This window comes from Stenella coeruleoalba (assembly GCF_951394435.1).
Source record: "Stenella coeruleoalba genome assembly, chromosome: 1".
Taxonomy (NCBI): Eukaryota; Metazoa; Chordata; class Mammalia; order Artiodactyla; family Delphinidae; genus Stenella; species Stenella coeruleoalba.
The window spans coordinates 47,765,476-47,781,220 of record NC_137169.1 but is presented as its reverse complement, the minus strand read 5'-3'; the positions used below and the strand labels follow the sequence as shown (position 1 = coordinate 47,781,220).

At 41.8% G+C, this 15,745-nt stretch overlaps 2 protein-coding genes across 2 annotated transcripts in view; both read left to right on the top strand.

Annotated features, from left to right (window-relative positions):
• DAB1 (DAB adaptor protein 1) overlaps nucleotides 1–12,167 on the top strand; it is a 432,111-nt gene extending 419,944 nt beyond the window's left edge. Inside the window, exons 16-17 of the mRNA XM_079904017.1 lie at nucleotides 4,754–4,812; nucleotides 12,051–12,167. Of these exons, the coding sequence (XP_079760143.1) occupies nucleotides 4,754–4,812; nucleotides 12,051–12,057 (66 nt within the window). The 3' untranslated portion in view covers nucleotides 12,058–12,167. The remainder of the gene's footprint in view (nucleotides 1–4,753; nucleotides 4,813–12,050) is intronic.
• C8B (complement C8 beta chain) overlaps nucleotides 12,146–15,745 on the top strand; it is a 51,154-nt gene continuing 47,554 nt past the window's right edge. The window contains exon 1 of the mRNA XM_079904112.1: nucleotides 12,146–12,196. Coding sequence (XP_079760238.1) covers nucleotides 12,167–12,196 — 30 coding nt within the window. The 5' untranslated portion in view covers nucleotides 12,146–12,166. The remainder of the gene's footprint in view (nucleotides 12,197–15,745) is intronic.

Sequence of the window (15,745 nt, the reverse complement as noted above, 5' to 3'; positions counted from 1 at the left end):
GCTGGCACCTTGTCAACGATGAAATGCTAAGCTGTCCTTCTTCCTACTGTACTTTTAGCAACCGTACCATGCCTCCTGGGAAGGCACCTTGAAATCTGTCTCATTTCAGATTATAGAAGTCAGTTACCCATAGCTCAGGGCCATGAGCTCAAGTATCTAGAACTTAGTTGTTAAAGAGAAGTTGTTTCTTCTTACCTGTCTTGTACCCTTTCAGACTTTCAAAGGAGGTAAAAGAAAGGTGGTCAGTGATCACACAGTCCATGTTTATTCTTTTAGAATGAAGCAACATCCTATCATAAACTAAAAGTAAAGGAAACCTTAGTCGATGGTTAGTCTGCTTTCATCAGAAAAGAAACAAGTGATGCAAAAGTTGAGCAGGTTGATATTCGATAGTTTTTTCTTCCTATTGTGCACTAACCTTAGGCAGAACCTGGGAAGTCGAGTATTTGACCAGATCTTCACCCTTTGCTCATCATTTCTCTCTTTTCTTCCAAAAGTGGAGCACACTGTCTTTACTGGCAAGTCAGTATAGAAGTAACTTCCAGATGTTGTCTCTGAATTCAGAAAAGTCTTGATGGTCTACGGCCATACCACCCTGGATACGCCCGATTTTATCAGGAAGTCTCCGTAGGTTCTGGCTCCACGACTTTCCAGTTGTTTGACCTCAGACAAGTCACTTAAGCTCACTAACACTCACTTCACTCACATGTAAAACTGAGGCAATAATATCTTCCTCATAAGGCTGCTATGAGGCGTAAATTTGAAAATTTCATACCTGGAACATAGTAAGTGCTCAATACACGTTTCCTATTATGAATACTAAAGAAAGAGTGATAACTATTGTGTATTTTTGTGTTTAATTCTTTTACTTTATCCTTTCACATCTATTATCCCAGTAACTCTACCAAGTGTGCAGAATGGCAATAAGTGATTATTATCTCTATTTTATTGTCAAAGAAAGGCAAAGAAGTATACACATATCTCTGAAATTTTTTCACTGGCAAACTTTAAAGCAAAAATGTATCGTGGATTTATTCATGTAACAAAGAGTAGCACATGCTATGTACTAGGTCCTGTGATAAGCAGTGGAGATTCAGAACTATTTTTAAGGTGTGTACATGACTATTCTCACTTCAAGAAGTTCAGATTCTAGTAGGGAGAAGCGGTTAATAGATGAATAAATTATAGTAGGATTAGTGCTGGAAGAAAGGCACAAGCTGATATGGGAATGGTGGGAGCGCTGATGGTTGAGTTGGGTCTTAAGGAATGAGTAGGAGTTCATCGTGAAGCAGTGGCAGCAGAGGCAAAAGCTTTAGCAGAACTGGCACAGCCAATGAGCGTGGTGTGCCTGGAGTGGCTGTAAATGAAGGGAGAAAATGATGTACTATTTAAGCTATTGAATAACACAGAAAAACCAATTTCTCAATTTATATTTCAGAGCTAGAATAATAAAACATCAAAAAAGTTGTACCAGTTATAGCCTAATCTTTCTAATGATTAATCAGAAATTCCTGAATTAAATAGTAGCATATTAAACACAGCTGTAAACCATGACCAAATAAAGTTGATTCTTGGAATGCGATTCATAGGTCAAGAGAGACTGTCTCATCTTAGTGGATGCCGGAAAGACATCTGATAAAATTCATTATCTTCTTCAAGAAAAACACTGGAAACTAGAATTAGAGAATTTCCTTCACATGATGAAGAACATTAACCTCCAACCAATAGGAAACATAGCAGTGAAACTTGAGGGCATCCCCGTTAAAATCAGATGGAGGCTGTGAGCCGTTACCTCTATCATATAACATTCTGAAATTTAAGACAGTGCAATGCACGGATATAAGAAAAATCAGGTATTTAATGTAAAATGAGAAAATTATCAATGTTTGCAGATAATGTTTTCTAAGAGGAAATATCTACCAGAAGCTGTAAAAACTAATGAAAGAATTAAGGTGATTCGTTTTAAAATAAATATATAAAAATCAATATTTTCTATATTACTATAGATAACTTTTTAGAACACTTAATGGGAAAATAGATTTCATTAATAATAACAACAAGAATAAAATACCCAAGAATAAAGTTAATACTGAATATGTAAGATCTAGATATTTTTTTTCAATTACAAAACCTTGTCAAAAGGCACAAAGTAACTGAACAAATTCAGGGAGGAAGTTTCAAGATTATAAAAATGTCAGTTCTCCCAAATCAACTTACAACAGTGCGATTTCAATCATAATCTCAATTCTGCATCTTCAACAACATATTCATATTCAATAATATTCTAAAGCATATCTGAAGAGAACAGCATGTGAGAATATTCAAGAAAATGTAATGAGGATAAATGTACTATCAGATCTCAAAACATAAATCTAAAATAATTTAAAGTTACTGGTATAGGACAAAGAATAACATGATCAGGGAAACAATATAAGTAAGCTACAGAAGTTAGCTCAAGAAATGAGTGTCTAATTGATTAATGGATAATTGAAAGTATTCAGATCAGTGGGGATAAAGACTATTCAATAAATGGAAATAGGAAAATAAACACTGTTAGTAAAAGTTAGACTCTTCACACCATATAGTTAATTTAATCCATATAAATTAAATATCAAATGTATCATGTAGACATCAAAGTATATGAGAAAAAATTAATGAATATTCATGTAGAGATAGAAAAGGCCCTCATAAGTCTTCTAACACCAAATGCAAAAATATATATACTTATAAAAATATGGAGAGATTTAACTTCATAAAAATTTATGTAAAAAATGCCATAAACAACATTAAAAGGCCATGGAAAAATTAGAAAACTATTTACAGCATATGTTATAAACAAAACTTTATTATCCTGAATACACAGAAAGCTCCTAAAAGCTTACAGAAAAAGTTTATAGAAAAATAACTAAACATGAACAAACAATTCCCAAAGAAGAAATGCAAAGGGCCCATAAGTAAGAGCTAGAAGTAGAAAACAGCAAAATGTTTTATCAATAGGGAGCACATTAACTAAATTACAGTATGATGCAGCGTTTTTAAAAAATGAAATGATTCTAAGTAATCTTATATAAAACAGTGTCAAAGACATATAAGAAGAGTGGGTTTGGTAAGTTCCCATTTCTATTAATAGTATAAAAAATATGTATGTAGGTGTTTATATATCCATAGAAAATTATTATGATGATATTCATGAAACTGCTCATTCATTTAATAAGTGTCTGTTGAGTGCCTGCTGTGTGCCAGGCATTGTTCTATCTGCTGGGGAAGTAAAGTCCTTGTTTTCATGGAGCAATATGAGGCGCATACTAACCCTGCAGTGAGTAACCCTAGAGAGGGGGGCCCCAAGAGGGAGAAAACAAACTTCTCACCTAAACTTTATTGTACTTTTTGAAATGTTATGTTGCTACCTTATGTTTCCAATATTGTTAAGGGCCAAAAAGTATTTCTTTAACTGCATACATTTTTGTAATCAAAAAAATTCATCAAGATTGTGTTTTCCTATCAGATTAGCAATGATTCAAAAGGTAATTACCCCTGTGTTGGTGAGGATATGAGGAAACAGACACCCTCAAACACTTGGAGTGTTTGATTCAAAGATATTTTTAATTCAAAATCTTTTAAAAGTTGCATAATCTTCAACATGGTAATTCCATGTCTAAGATTGAAATTTAAAAGACGGAAATTCCCATGATAGTGAACAAATAGATATTGACATGTTCATCACTTATTATGTGTAATAGAGAAATATTGGAAATCTAAATTTCCATACTATGAGACTGTCTACATATTGTAGCTGTAGAATGGGAGGCTATGCCTTCATGGTCAATGATAAGCTCCTTGAAGACAGGGCCATGTCTCTCCCATTTATCTTCAGTATCAGTAAGTATATATCTATGAATGTGGACTGTGCAGTCCCTAAAATAATGTCGGAGAACCTATATTTTGTCCCAGGGCTCCCCATGCCATTTTTTCATTAATAATTCAATATAGCAGAGTGTAAAGTCATATGCACATTATGATCTAATTTGGTTGTATACATATATGCGTTCACGTACATTCACAGAAAAAAGCCTGCAAAAATCCAGGTAATAGGATTCATATGGCTTCCATTTTGTCCTTTGTCCTGAAATATTTGGTTTTGTTTTCCAGTTTCTCTATAATGAATATCTATTACATTTTAAGCAGAAAAAAATGTCATTTTAAGAAAGAAAGAACCATTAGACAAAAGTGCTAATGCTCTTCAGGTGTCATAATAATAGGTAATGTTTGTTGAGTTTTTAATTTGTGCCAGTTCCTGTGTGAAATGCTTTACCTATATTATTTCAGCTCATCATCCTCACTGCATTCTATGAGGTTTAAACTACTGTGGTTCCCATTTTACAAATAATAACACAGGCTTAAAGAGAAAGTAGCCAGGTCACAGAAGTAGCTGTTGGAAGGGCTGTGACTCATACCCAGTCTAACTCCAGAACTTGGGTTCTTAAAACACCAATACACCAAGTTGATTCTTCAGTTAGCATCAGGACTAAAAGTACCTGTTGAACTGTTATTAGAGGTGATTTGGTGACGTTGAGCAGTATTGGTTGGAGAAAAGAGATTAGAATCAACAAAATGGACTCGGACACAGAAGCAATTTCTCACTAAGCTTCAGACCCTGCTAATGAAGCTGTTGATAGAGATCCGTCAATCCCCTTCTCGAAGGAAGCTGATCTTTGGACAAGGTTTAAATGACGCACTATCATCCTCTAAACAGGTTCAAGGGGACCATAAGAAGGGCCAGGTGTCCTGCCCTGCCTGCATTCTTCAAAAGAGGTGAGCATGGTTTGGGGAGGGCTGGACCGTTGTGTTTTTGCGCAGAGACTGAGTCTGCTAACACAGCAGGCACAAAATTCCACTCCGAAAACCAAAGATATTTTAGGGATCACGGCAGTTGGTAAGATGGGCTAAGAAGAACGCCCAGGGATTCTTATTTCCAAACCCCTGCAGTCTGTGTCCCTTCTCATTGCTGGCACAGCGCCAACATACCCCATCTTCCCCACCCCAAAAGATCATGACGTGATCAAAGGGAAGCAATCTAAGTCCATCTATGAAACCCCTTGTTCATCACTTACAACTTGATAATAGTGTTGCTTTATTTAGAAGGCACATTTTATCTGTTTTCCCAAATATAAAAAGTAAAAGTAGAGTAAAAATAAAATATATAACTATAAAACTCTTATAAGTTTGCTCCTAACCCTGCTCTCTCTGCCAACTTATTTTGCCATTGGCTTTGTAAATTTGTATTTAATATTAAATTTAAATTCTATGTATTTTTGAATTACATAGAAGTCATAAATATATTCTTAATATAATAATGTTAACATTACATAGGAAACTAACTCTTGACCCTCCTTGTTCCCTTCCCAGAGAAAACCAGTTATCCATTGTCTCTTCTTCTAGATTCTTCTAAGTATTTACACTCACAAATGTTCACTACAGAAATATACAGTTTTACCTTATAGGACAGCAGTCCCCAACCGTTTTGGCACCAGGGACGGTTTTATGGAAGACAATTTTTCCACAGACCGGGGTGGGGGGATGGTTTCAGGATGATTCAAGCGCATTACATTTATTGTGCACTTTATTTATATTATTATTACATTGTAATATATAATGAAATATACAATTCACTGTAATGCAGAATCAGTGGGAGTCCTGAGCTTGTTTTCCTGCAATTAGATGGTCCCATCTGGGGGTGATGGGAGACAGTGACACCCGAAGTGTGTTGCTTATGTCCAGTCTACTCGGTAATCTCGTTTTGGTTGCTGTCACTGCAGAAAACCCGGCTTCACAAAGATAGGGTGTTGGAAATGGAAGCAGCCTTTTCAGTGCTTTTGTCGCAATCTCACGATATTCCGCCTTGACTTTCATCCAGAACGTATGGAGATCGGAAGTTGTCTCAAACATACTTTTAAGGCTACCGTCATTTGCGATCGCGAGCAGTTGATCCTCTTCTAGCACGGACAAAGTCGATTCACCTGGCTGATTCACAAATGGGTCAGGGATCCATTCCTTCCCAGTTCGGGGGTCTTTTGTGGTTGGGAAGTAATGCTCAAACTCTTTTGAAAGCTGAGATAGGTGATCACGCACCAGCTGGGAGAAAAAAGGCCCTGGTTCAGTCTCTTTCAAAATCTCTGCTAATGTTTGAAACATGTCAGAAATCCCAGTGTTCACTCATCGCCCCCATAATTCCAGTTTGGCTTTGAATGCAGCCACTCTACCTGCTGACTTGAACACAGCTGTCGTTCTCCCCTGAAGGGACAGTTTGAGTTCGTGGAGCAGGTTGAATATGTCACACGAGTAAGCAAGTTTTGCGACCCATTCTGTGTCACTGAAATGTGCTGCCAGTGGTGACTGTTTCTCTAAAAGAAATCTCTGGAGCAGCTCGTAACTCAGAAACTGGCCAGTGATCTACCTTTAGAAAGCCATCTCACTTCTGTGGGTAAGAGAAGACGTGTGTGCTCTGCGCCCGTCTCCTCACAGAGCTGCGCAAACAGACGTGAGTTAAGGGCACGTACCTTAGTGTGGTTGATAATTTTAATGACATCCTGCAAAACATTGTTAAATTCAGGTGACATTTTTCGGCTAGCCAGCATTTCTCTATGGATGACACAGTGTGTAGACTCACACGCAGAAGCGACCTCTTTGACCCGAGTAGTGAAACCAGAAAGCCGTCCGGTCACGGCAGCTGCGCCGCCCATGCATATACCAACACAAAATGACCCATTCAGTTTTCCTGATATGTAATCATTCAAAGACTTGAACACTTCTGCAGCTGTGGTGTTGGTTGGCAACGAAAGTGCACATAACATATCCTCATGCACATCCTCCTGAAAAATATATCACACAAAAACAAGCATTGTTGCCTTGTCAACATTGTCAGACTTGTCAACCTGTATTGCGTACCACGGTGACTCATTCATCCTCTCTCACAGTTGTGCCGCAATATACTCTGCTATTTCATCAATTCGTCTACTTATGATGCTAGCCGAGAGAGGAACACGTGCCACCTTTTGAACTGCAGCCTCTCCTAAAAGTTCACAACAGATGTCCTTAGCAGCAGGCAGGATCAACTCTTCACCAATAGTAAAGGGCTTCTTAGCTTTAGCAATGCAGCTAGACACTAAGAATGACGCCGTCAGTGCAGACACATTTGATGAAGTGGTGGCCTTCAATAACTGCTTCTGTCCTTCGTATTCACGTTTTTTTCTTTTGAAAAACTCCAAAGACTTGTCTTTTAATGCAGGTTGCTTGGTCTCCGTGTGGCAAAGCAGTTTTGAAGGTTTCATGGCTTCTCTGGATAGCCAGTTGCCACGTATTATACAAGTGGGCTTGGAGAATGTGAATCGCCTGTTGCAATGAACCTGTAATTTAAGTAGGACTCTTGGTATTTTCTTTTAAATGCAACTTTCTTTTTGTTGGCAGTCATAGAGTTTTCTGCTGTCTCATCATTGGGTCTTTCCCCCTTTTCAAAGAAGCTCTCCAGCGACATCTGTTTTTTACTCATTTTGGCTAGGGTTAGCTTGTGGGCTTACCAAAACCGTGACTGAGACACGCGCGCAGTGCGGGAAAGAGGCGAGGATGGAAGTGGTAAATAGAATAATGGGCGGGCCACGCACAAACTAAGTGTCGGATTCTGACTTAAATCCTGCCACCAGATGCAGCTGTACAACTGAAGTACATCAACTCACTTGCCACTCTAAAACCTGCCACCAGATGTAGCTTAATTGTCACTTCCCACTCACTAATAGGGTTTTGATATGTCTGCGAGCAATTGATTTACTATGGTCTCTGTGCAGACAAACCTCTCTGTTGATGATAATCTGTATTTGCAGCCGCTCCCCAGCGCTGGCATCACCGCCTCAGCTCCCCCTCAGATCATCAGGCATTAGATTCTCATAAGGAGCGCGCAACCTAGATCCCTCGCATGTGCAATTCACAGTAGGGTTCTCGCTCCTATGAGAATCTCATGCTGCCGCTGATCTGACAGGAGGCGGAGCTCAGGCTGTAACGTGAGCGATGGGGAGCGGCTGTAAATACAGATGAAGCTTGGCTTGCTTACCCACCACTCACCTCCTGCTATGCAGCCCGGTTGCAAACAGGCCACAGACCAGCGCCGGTCCATGGCCCAGGGGTCGGGGACCCCTGTTATAGGAGTATGCTTTTTTAATATATAAGTAGTATGCTATGTATAGAATTTGTTTTTCTTCACAGAACCATGAGTGTGGAATATTATCTCTCGTGTATGCATAAATCAATACAGATAAATGCGTGTGTACATGTGTGTGTGTGAAACGGAGGAACAGAATTCTTACTGTAAAGTACACAGATCTTCATTATACAATTCAAATTCCAGCTGCCCACCTCAGTCACATAGTAGCTGTATGATGTTGGGTGAGTTAACCTCTCTGAGCTATCATATCCTCATCTGTACAATAGAGATGAGAATATCATTGTAATGAGGAAAAAATGAGCTGGCATTTGTAAAGTGCCTGGCACGTGTAAACCCTATGTTCGTGTCTGTTAAATATGAATAGATTATCTGAGGTCCACAGCTGGTAAAGAGTGGAGGTAGGTCTGGTCTTGCAGGCCCACGTGGCTGCTGGTGCACCGTACACTCCATCATGATCCTCTCTGGGAAGCAGGAGTAACCACTGATCCCCACACTTCCAGTGGAAAGCGGAGGCCCAGCAGAGAAGTGACTCGACATTAGGCTATGGAGTGAGCTGCTGTGATCCTCATGTTCTCTCTTCCAAAGCTTTGCCTGGGCCACCCCACACGGTTGGACTCTCAGCCTCACCCTTTATAACTTCCTGAGCTGCTCCATTGCAAGGGAGAGTGTGGTAGGTAAGGTATCCAGCCTTTCTCCTATAGAGACAGGGTACCCTCAAGGGGCCAGGGAAAAAGTGTTACCTGATCCACCACCACCCACACGTCCTTCTCCAGCCTTTGCAGAAGGATTCTGACAGTTCCACCTTGATCACGCATGTCCATCTATCCCCCCTTCTCCATCCCACTACCACTGCCGTACAAGCCTCCTAAGTGGTAACCTTGTCTTTCCTCTTAAACAGTGTCTGCTAAATATTCCTAAGCATGGCTCTGCCTATTTACTCGCTTCTTCTAAGAACTTACACGGCTCCGTTTTACCTGTAGACTGAAGTCTGGGTGAGTCTAATATTTCCACCCAGGCTTTCCAAGAAACAAGGAGGAATTAAAATGACATGAGTGGCCACGTTTCTGGAATTCCATCATAAAGTTACATCGTGAGCATTTGTTGACTCTCCTCCTTAGATATCCCAGAAGCTTCAATGGCAGCCCCTCCCTGCTCAGCACTGAGTCAGTTCTGATCACGGAGGGAGCTGGTGAGCACCACCAGCAAGTGGGGTTTGGAGCTGACTTTGCTGTCCGCTCAGAGTGGGGGATGGGTGTCCCACCCAGGGTGCCCACAGGGTCTGACACACTTTCTTGAGCCAAGCCCCTTATTCTCCCTGGATCACTTCCTGTCTTACCAGGCTGGAGTGCTGCTTCAAGTCTATCCTCAGTCTCCCAGAATCTCCCTCTGCCTCGTTGCTAAGCTGGCGCAGACCCAGTTGTCCACTCCCTTTAGATGAGGCTCTTTGACCTGTGACCCCCAGCCCCTTCTACCTTTTCACCCCCAAACAGCTAGTCCAGGACTCTGTCCCTTAGCAGCTCATTACTTATCCCCACATTCAAGCTTTCCCATTTTCACCAGGCCCTTCTTCCCCCACCTCCTCCTTACAACCTTTTTTATAGAGGATGGTATCTGAGATGAAGCATATCTGCATTTTTTTTTTTTTTTTCGCACAACAACCCTATGAGATGAGTGTTCTAACTCGCATTTTATAAAAGAAGTAACTGAACTTCAGATCAGGAAACATGCTCTCCAGATAAATGGTGTGACCAGAATTTGAACCCTGACAGACGGACTCCCCACCCCTCGCTCTTTCACTACTCCGTGCTTCCTGGGAACAATGAGAGTGAGGTGACTGTCTTTTCACTTCAACTTGGGATACACCCTGCTTTCAGGAAGCTGCTGGACCATGGTTGGCTGTGATACCTTTCTCCAGCTCTTTCTATATTTACCTGAACGGAAGATGGAAAGAGCTTAGTTAATATCTGTTACATTAATGCATGAGATTTGCCACAAATAATGCCATGTTATCTCAGTGGAAACATCTGGTTTATGGATCACGAGGAAAAGGATTTATCAAACTTCACATGAGCTTACTCAAAACGTAATATTCTGCAAAGCCATCCATGCTTTGTGCTGATGGCGTTTTAAGTTGAGCAAGAATTGGATTTTTGCAAGTGGTGCTGTAATTTGCAAACCAAGGGCTGCACTGGAAACCATCATTTCAAGGAAGATGGGCTTTAGCAGGTTTGTTTTCCGCTGGAAGAAAACTGACATGCCAGCGACACAAGAAAAGTTGGCCAATGGAAGTATCTCTGTAACTGTGTCGGATTCAAGTTAATTGCACTGCGGATGCTGGGACTAACCTGAGGAATATCGAGGAGGGTCGCAGTCGGTTTTTGTGGGGCTGGGAACTAGAGCCGGGAGTCTTTATCAAGAAAGCAAGAGCTGGATTGAAAAGAGCCTCAAGGTCACGAAAGAGAGCCTGAGGATAAAATGCCAGGAGGAAGGGTCAGACGAACTCCAAACAGAGGTGAGCAGGGGGCAGAATGTGGGTAGAGACAGCTGTCAAGGGCGGAGGGCAGAGTGAAGGGTTCGGAGTGAAGGGCGTGAGGCAGCTCAGTGCTAGTGAGGACTGAAGGAACATTAGCCAGCATCTGTGACCCACTCTCGTTCACTGGGGTTTTAAAAGTTACGGAAAGAAATGAGAAGGAGGGAAGGAGAGAGAGAAGCCAGATTGTGATTTCTCTCCATTTCTCTCCAGCGAAGGAGAACTGAGATTTGACGTGAGAGTCCTTGGCTCAAATCCTACCTTTATTAAATAATAATATTAATTATAATAGAGAACATTTATTGGTCCTCTCCTTGGTTCCAGGTACTGTACAGGTGGTGTACCTACATCAGCTTTAATCCTTACAAAATCCCAGGAAGGTTTCATCATCCCAGTGTTTTTGGTAAAGAAATAAACCATGGAGAGCTTAAACCCCTCATCCAAGGTCACCCAGTGACAACTTCTGGCAGTCTCAGGATTTGAGTGCATCATCCTGGCTCCAAATCTTACTTTTAAGAGCTGTGTGACCTTGAGCAATGCAGGTTCCTCATCTGTGACACGGCAAATAATAATAAAAATTCATGTTGTGGGAAGACTCACAGGATAAACAAATCAAAATAAATAAAATAACTCGTACCTATCAGGATTGCCATCAGGATTAAATGAGTTGACGGGAAAGTGCGTTGTAAACTGCAATACACCATACAAATTTTATCATTATTATTATTTCAAAAAAATATGGTTGCTCCCATAAAATAAAACAGTCTGTGGCATATATTTATGACAACATGACTCAGAAACAATTTCCATTCTGATGGGTTGCCTCCCTATCATGTTATTAAAAGGTTAAGGAAAATGAACAATGGAGGATTAAGATTAGATCTTTCACACATGAAACCACAAAATCAATACAGCCCCTGTAATCCATCCGATGTTATGAAGAAATATACCAGAGGCGCCTGGAAATGTCAACAGGTATTGACAAGAAAGCTGGCAAGGCAGCCTTGGCCAAGGCTTAGCTGCTGCCTGCCTCACTCCAGCATCCTCCTGGCAAACAGGGACTCACACTCTAAGACATGGAGCGGTGAGGGGGCTGAAGAGAGGGGCATTTTTCCTTCTTCCAAAGTTCTGCAGAATTTATGTTTCTGCAGTTGGGTCAGAGCTGCCTGGAAAAAACGATAGCCTAGGTAGCACCGTGGGGAGCATGTGATTACACTTATCCGTGGCCAATATAAAGCCCATTTTTAGAAAACCTTCTGTGATTATCCCTATGCTATGATGGTCATTATCACTGTGGTTCTCATTCAGTATTTAGAGGATGCCAACTCTCTTCCTGGACACCTGTGTGATTGACACCAAAGCTGAAAACTCAAAGCAGCGAGTCCTCCTTGGAGGCTTTATTCTTCCTGCCCAGCTGGAAAGGGATGCCTGGAGATGTCAGAGAAAGAGTTCTGGTGAGTGTTGTGGTTGGGCTTTTGGTCAAAAGCCTGAGATGTGGCTCAATGTAGGATTAAAGTCTGGCCCTAGGGTGCCCTAAGATAGAATGACCTTTTGACTCATCTTCGTGGCACGTGGGTCCACATCTGTGTGACCCTCCTGCCACAGTTCTAGGCATTCTTTATACTTCATGCTAAGTACTGTCCTCTCTACTTTATAGTGTGGAGGATCAGAGAAGCAAAGAAACTTGCCCAAAGTCACAGAGTTAGTAAGGATCAGAATTGAGATTCAAACTCAGCCCATTGTTTCTCCAGTGTCCACACTGCCCGCTTCTTGGCAACGCCCTCTCGAAAGTGTAAATCCTCAAAACAGAAGTAAACACTGTGTCTGGGCTGTTGATGAAGGGCAGAGCTGCCCTCCCACCAAAGAGAAAACCAAATAGATGAACCCCAGGGTGGTGGAAGTAAGAGGAAAAGGTAGCAAAAAGGAGCGGAGGGTCAGAGCTACTGGAGAGGCCTGAGCTGATTCTAGAAGGTTTGGAGAGAAGCCCTGCCAGCAAGGCCTGCCTGGGAAGGACAGAGCAGACTCAGGGGGCCATTTAGTAGCCCACAGAACGCACTCACAGGCTGACTTTCTTTCAGCCTCTGAGGACACAGGTTGTCAGATTTGGGGGTAGAAGAGAGCCACTCACTCTGCAAGCATCTGAACACAAGCCAGCCAGGAGCCAGCCTCTTTGGGTCCTTGTGCCCATTTCCAGGAGGCTGGCTGCAGCCGTCATCTGCTTTCTGGTCCCTAAAGAAATTCAGGTGACTCTGGCTGGAACACAGGACACACAGGCTTGCCCATTCTCAGTGAGTCTGCCTGGATCTGAAATGCCCGGCTACCCTGTCCACAGGGAGTGTCTTACTGTGTGAGATGTGACTTTCCCAAGGACACATGCAGATGGTATGCAGGTGGCATGAATGGGTCTCACACTCTGTTCTCTTGTGTGAACCCAGAACTTTCCCTCCCATTCTTTTCTGCCTCTTAGAAGAATCTCAAAGCCCAGGCCAGGTGCTAGGTGTCAGGCAGAGGTCTGGCAGCTTCTTGGAGCCCTGAGCTGCCATGTAAAAAGCCCCTGTGGAGTGGCCACCTGAGAAAGAGGCCCCAAGGAGGACAGAGGCCCCGAGGAGGTCAGAGGCCCCAGTCAAGCTGTCCCTGCCAATCCTGAGCTGTCCAGCTTCCCAGCCAGGTCAACAAACATCTGAGTGGAGAAGCCATTTGGAATGTTCCAGTCCCAGCAGACGTCATATGGAACAGAGATGGCCACTCCTGCTGGGCACTGTTCAAATTCTTGACCTTCAGAATTGTGAGTTATAATAAAATAATTGATGTTTTAAGCCACTCAGTTTGGGGATGATTTTTTTTTTTTTTTTTTTTTTTTTGCTGTACGCGGGCCTCTCACTATTGTGGCCTCTCCCGTCGCGGAGCACAGGCTCCGGAAGGGATGATTTTTTTTTTAATTTATTTTATTGAAGTATAGTTGACTTACAATATTGTGTTAATTTCTGCTGTACAGCAAAGTGATTCAGTTATACATCTCTATATATTCTTTTCCATTATGGTTTATCACAGGATATTGTATATAGTTCCCTGTGCTATACAGTAGGACCTTGTTGTAATCCACTCTATATGTAATAGTTTGCATCTGCTAATCCCAAACTCCTAATCCATCCCTCCCCCACTCCCTTGGCAACCACAAGTCTGTTCTCTATGTCTGTGAGTCTATTTCTATAGATAAGTTCATTTGTGTTGTATTTTATATTCCACATGTAAGTGATATTATACGGTTTTTGTCTTTCTCTTTCTGACTTACTTCACTTAGTATGGTAATTTCTAGGTCCATCCATGTTGCTGCAAATGGCATTGTTTCATTCTTTTTACGGCTGAATAGTATTCCATTGTATATATGTGCCACATCTTCTTTATCCATTCATCTGTCAGTGGACATTTAGGTTTTTTTCATGTCCTGGCTATTGTGAATAGAACTGCAATGAACACTGGGGTGCATGTATCTTTTCCAATTATGGTTTTCTCTGGATATATGCCCAGTAGTGGGATTGCTGGGTCATATGGCAACTCTATTTTTAGTTTTTTTGAGGAACCTCCATACTGTTTTCCATAGTGGCTGCACCAATTTACATTCCCACCAACAGCGTAGGAGGGTTCATTGGGATGATTCTTTGTGGAAACACCAGATAACAGAAACTCTGGGTCATACAATGTAACATCAGTAATTGCATCAGTAATTCAAAAATCTGACCATTCAACCACTTCACTCTTTGGTTTGGGGTTTCCAAGCACAGGTGAGGTTTCCCAGAGTTCCTTGCCTGCCCCAAGCCGCCACCCCGATGACATCAGGAAAGTATATGATTCTACTCTTTACACTTACTCGGGTCATCGTTGTAGATGCGTGCAATTACTCGAGTTTATTTCCTCTAGGAACCTGGGAGATCCGTGTGGGCATGGAGCAAGGGGGATATTTACTGCTGCAGCCCCCAGCTTAGCACAGGGTTCCCTGCACAGTAGACATCAAAAGTATCTAAATATTTGAATGAATAAATACATTGGTGCAAAGTTCAGATTGGTATGAAGGTCAGAGTAGCTAAGGCAAAGATTGAGAAATTATTCATTTGCCAGGCTAAGTAAAGTTTGAACTTGATCCACTAGTGAGTGAATGAACAGATGAACGGGGTAGCTTAAATTTCACCATTTGCCACAGTCAATCCACAAAATCAATGTAACTACATAATTCACTGAGTCAGTTCAAGTACCCCAGGTAATTAGTTTCCTGGCACATTGCCAGGTGGAATCCCATTTCCCCTCCTTACACATTTCTAGCATTCCTGGAAATATCTGAAATAGAAAATGAGTGCTCAATATTTTATTTTTAAGCAATTGCCTGTACTTTAATCTAAAAACATTTACAAAAACTTGTTGCTCTGGGTTGAACTCGAGATGTTTCATTGCCAATGCCAGTAATGTCAACGGGCTTTATGGGGTCAGTGAAATATCCTCAGAGTTTGGGAACCAAAAATGTGTTTAATAGAAAATATGATGTACTATGCTCCAGTATTAAACATACAATTATGTATAGACTCTGAGAACCACTGGGTGACCTTGCCCATGTGTGAATCCCGGACACACTGCTGCTTCACGATCTATGTCTAAAAGTTTTCTCCAGTTTAGGGACTGCGTTAAAAGTATGATTTTCACCACTGTCATGGCCCACCTGTCTTCTAGTGTTTCTTCTTTACCTCTTCTCCTCACATATACTGTAGAGTCCTCTCTGATCAGCACCCTTGCCAATGACCAGGAGCCGAGCAGTGTGCCCTCTCCAGCCCCGAATCACTAGCATCAAATCCATTTGTACCTAGAGGGCTTTCCCGATCTTCCCAATTGCATTTGGCAAGTACATCCCAGATGATGGAGGCAGAGCCTGCACAGCTGCCTCTTCCCTCAGCACTCTGGCCGGCCCTCACCTTGGAGCCCACTGCTGGCCTCTCCCATCTACCTGGTCTTTACAG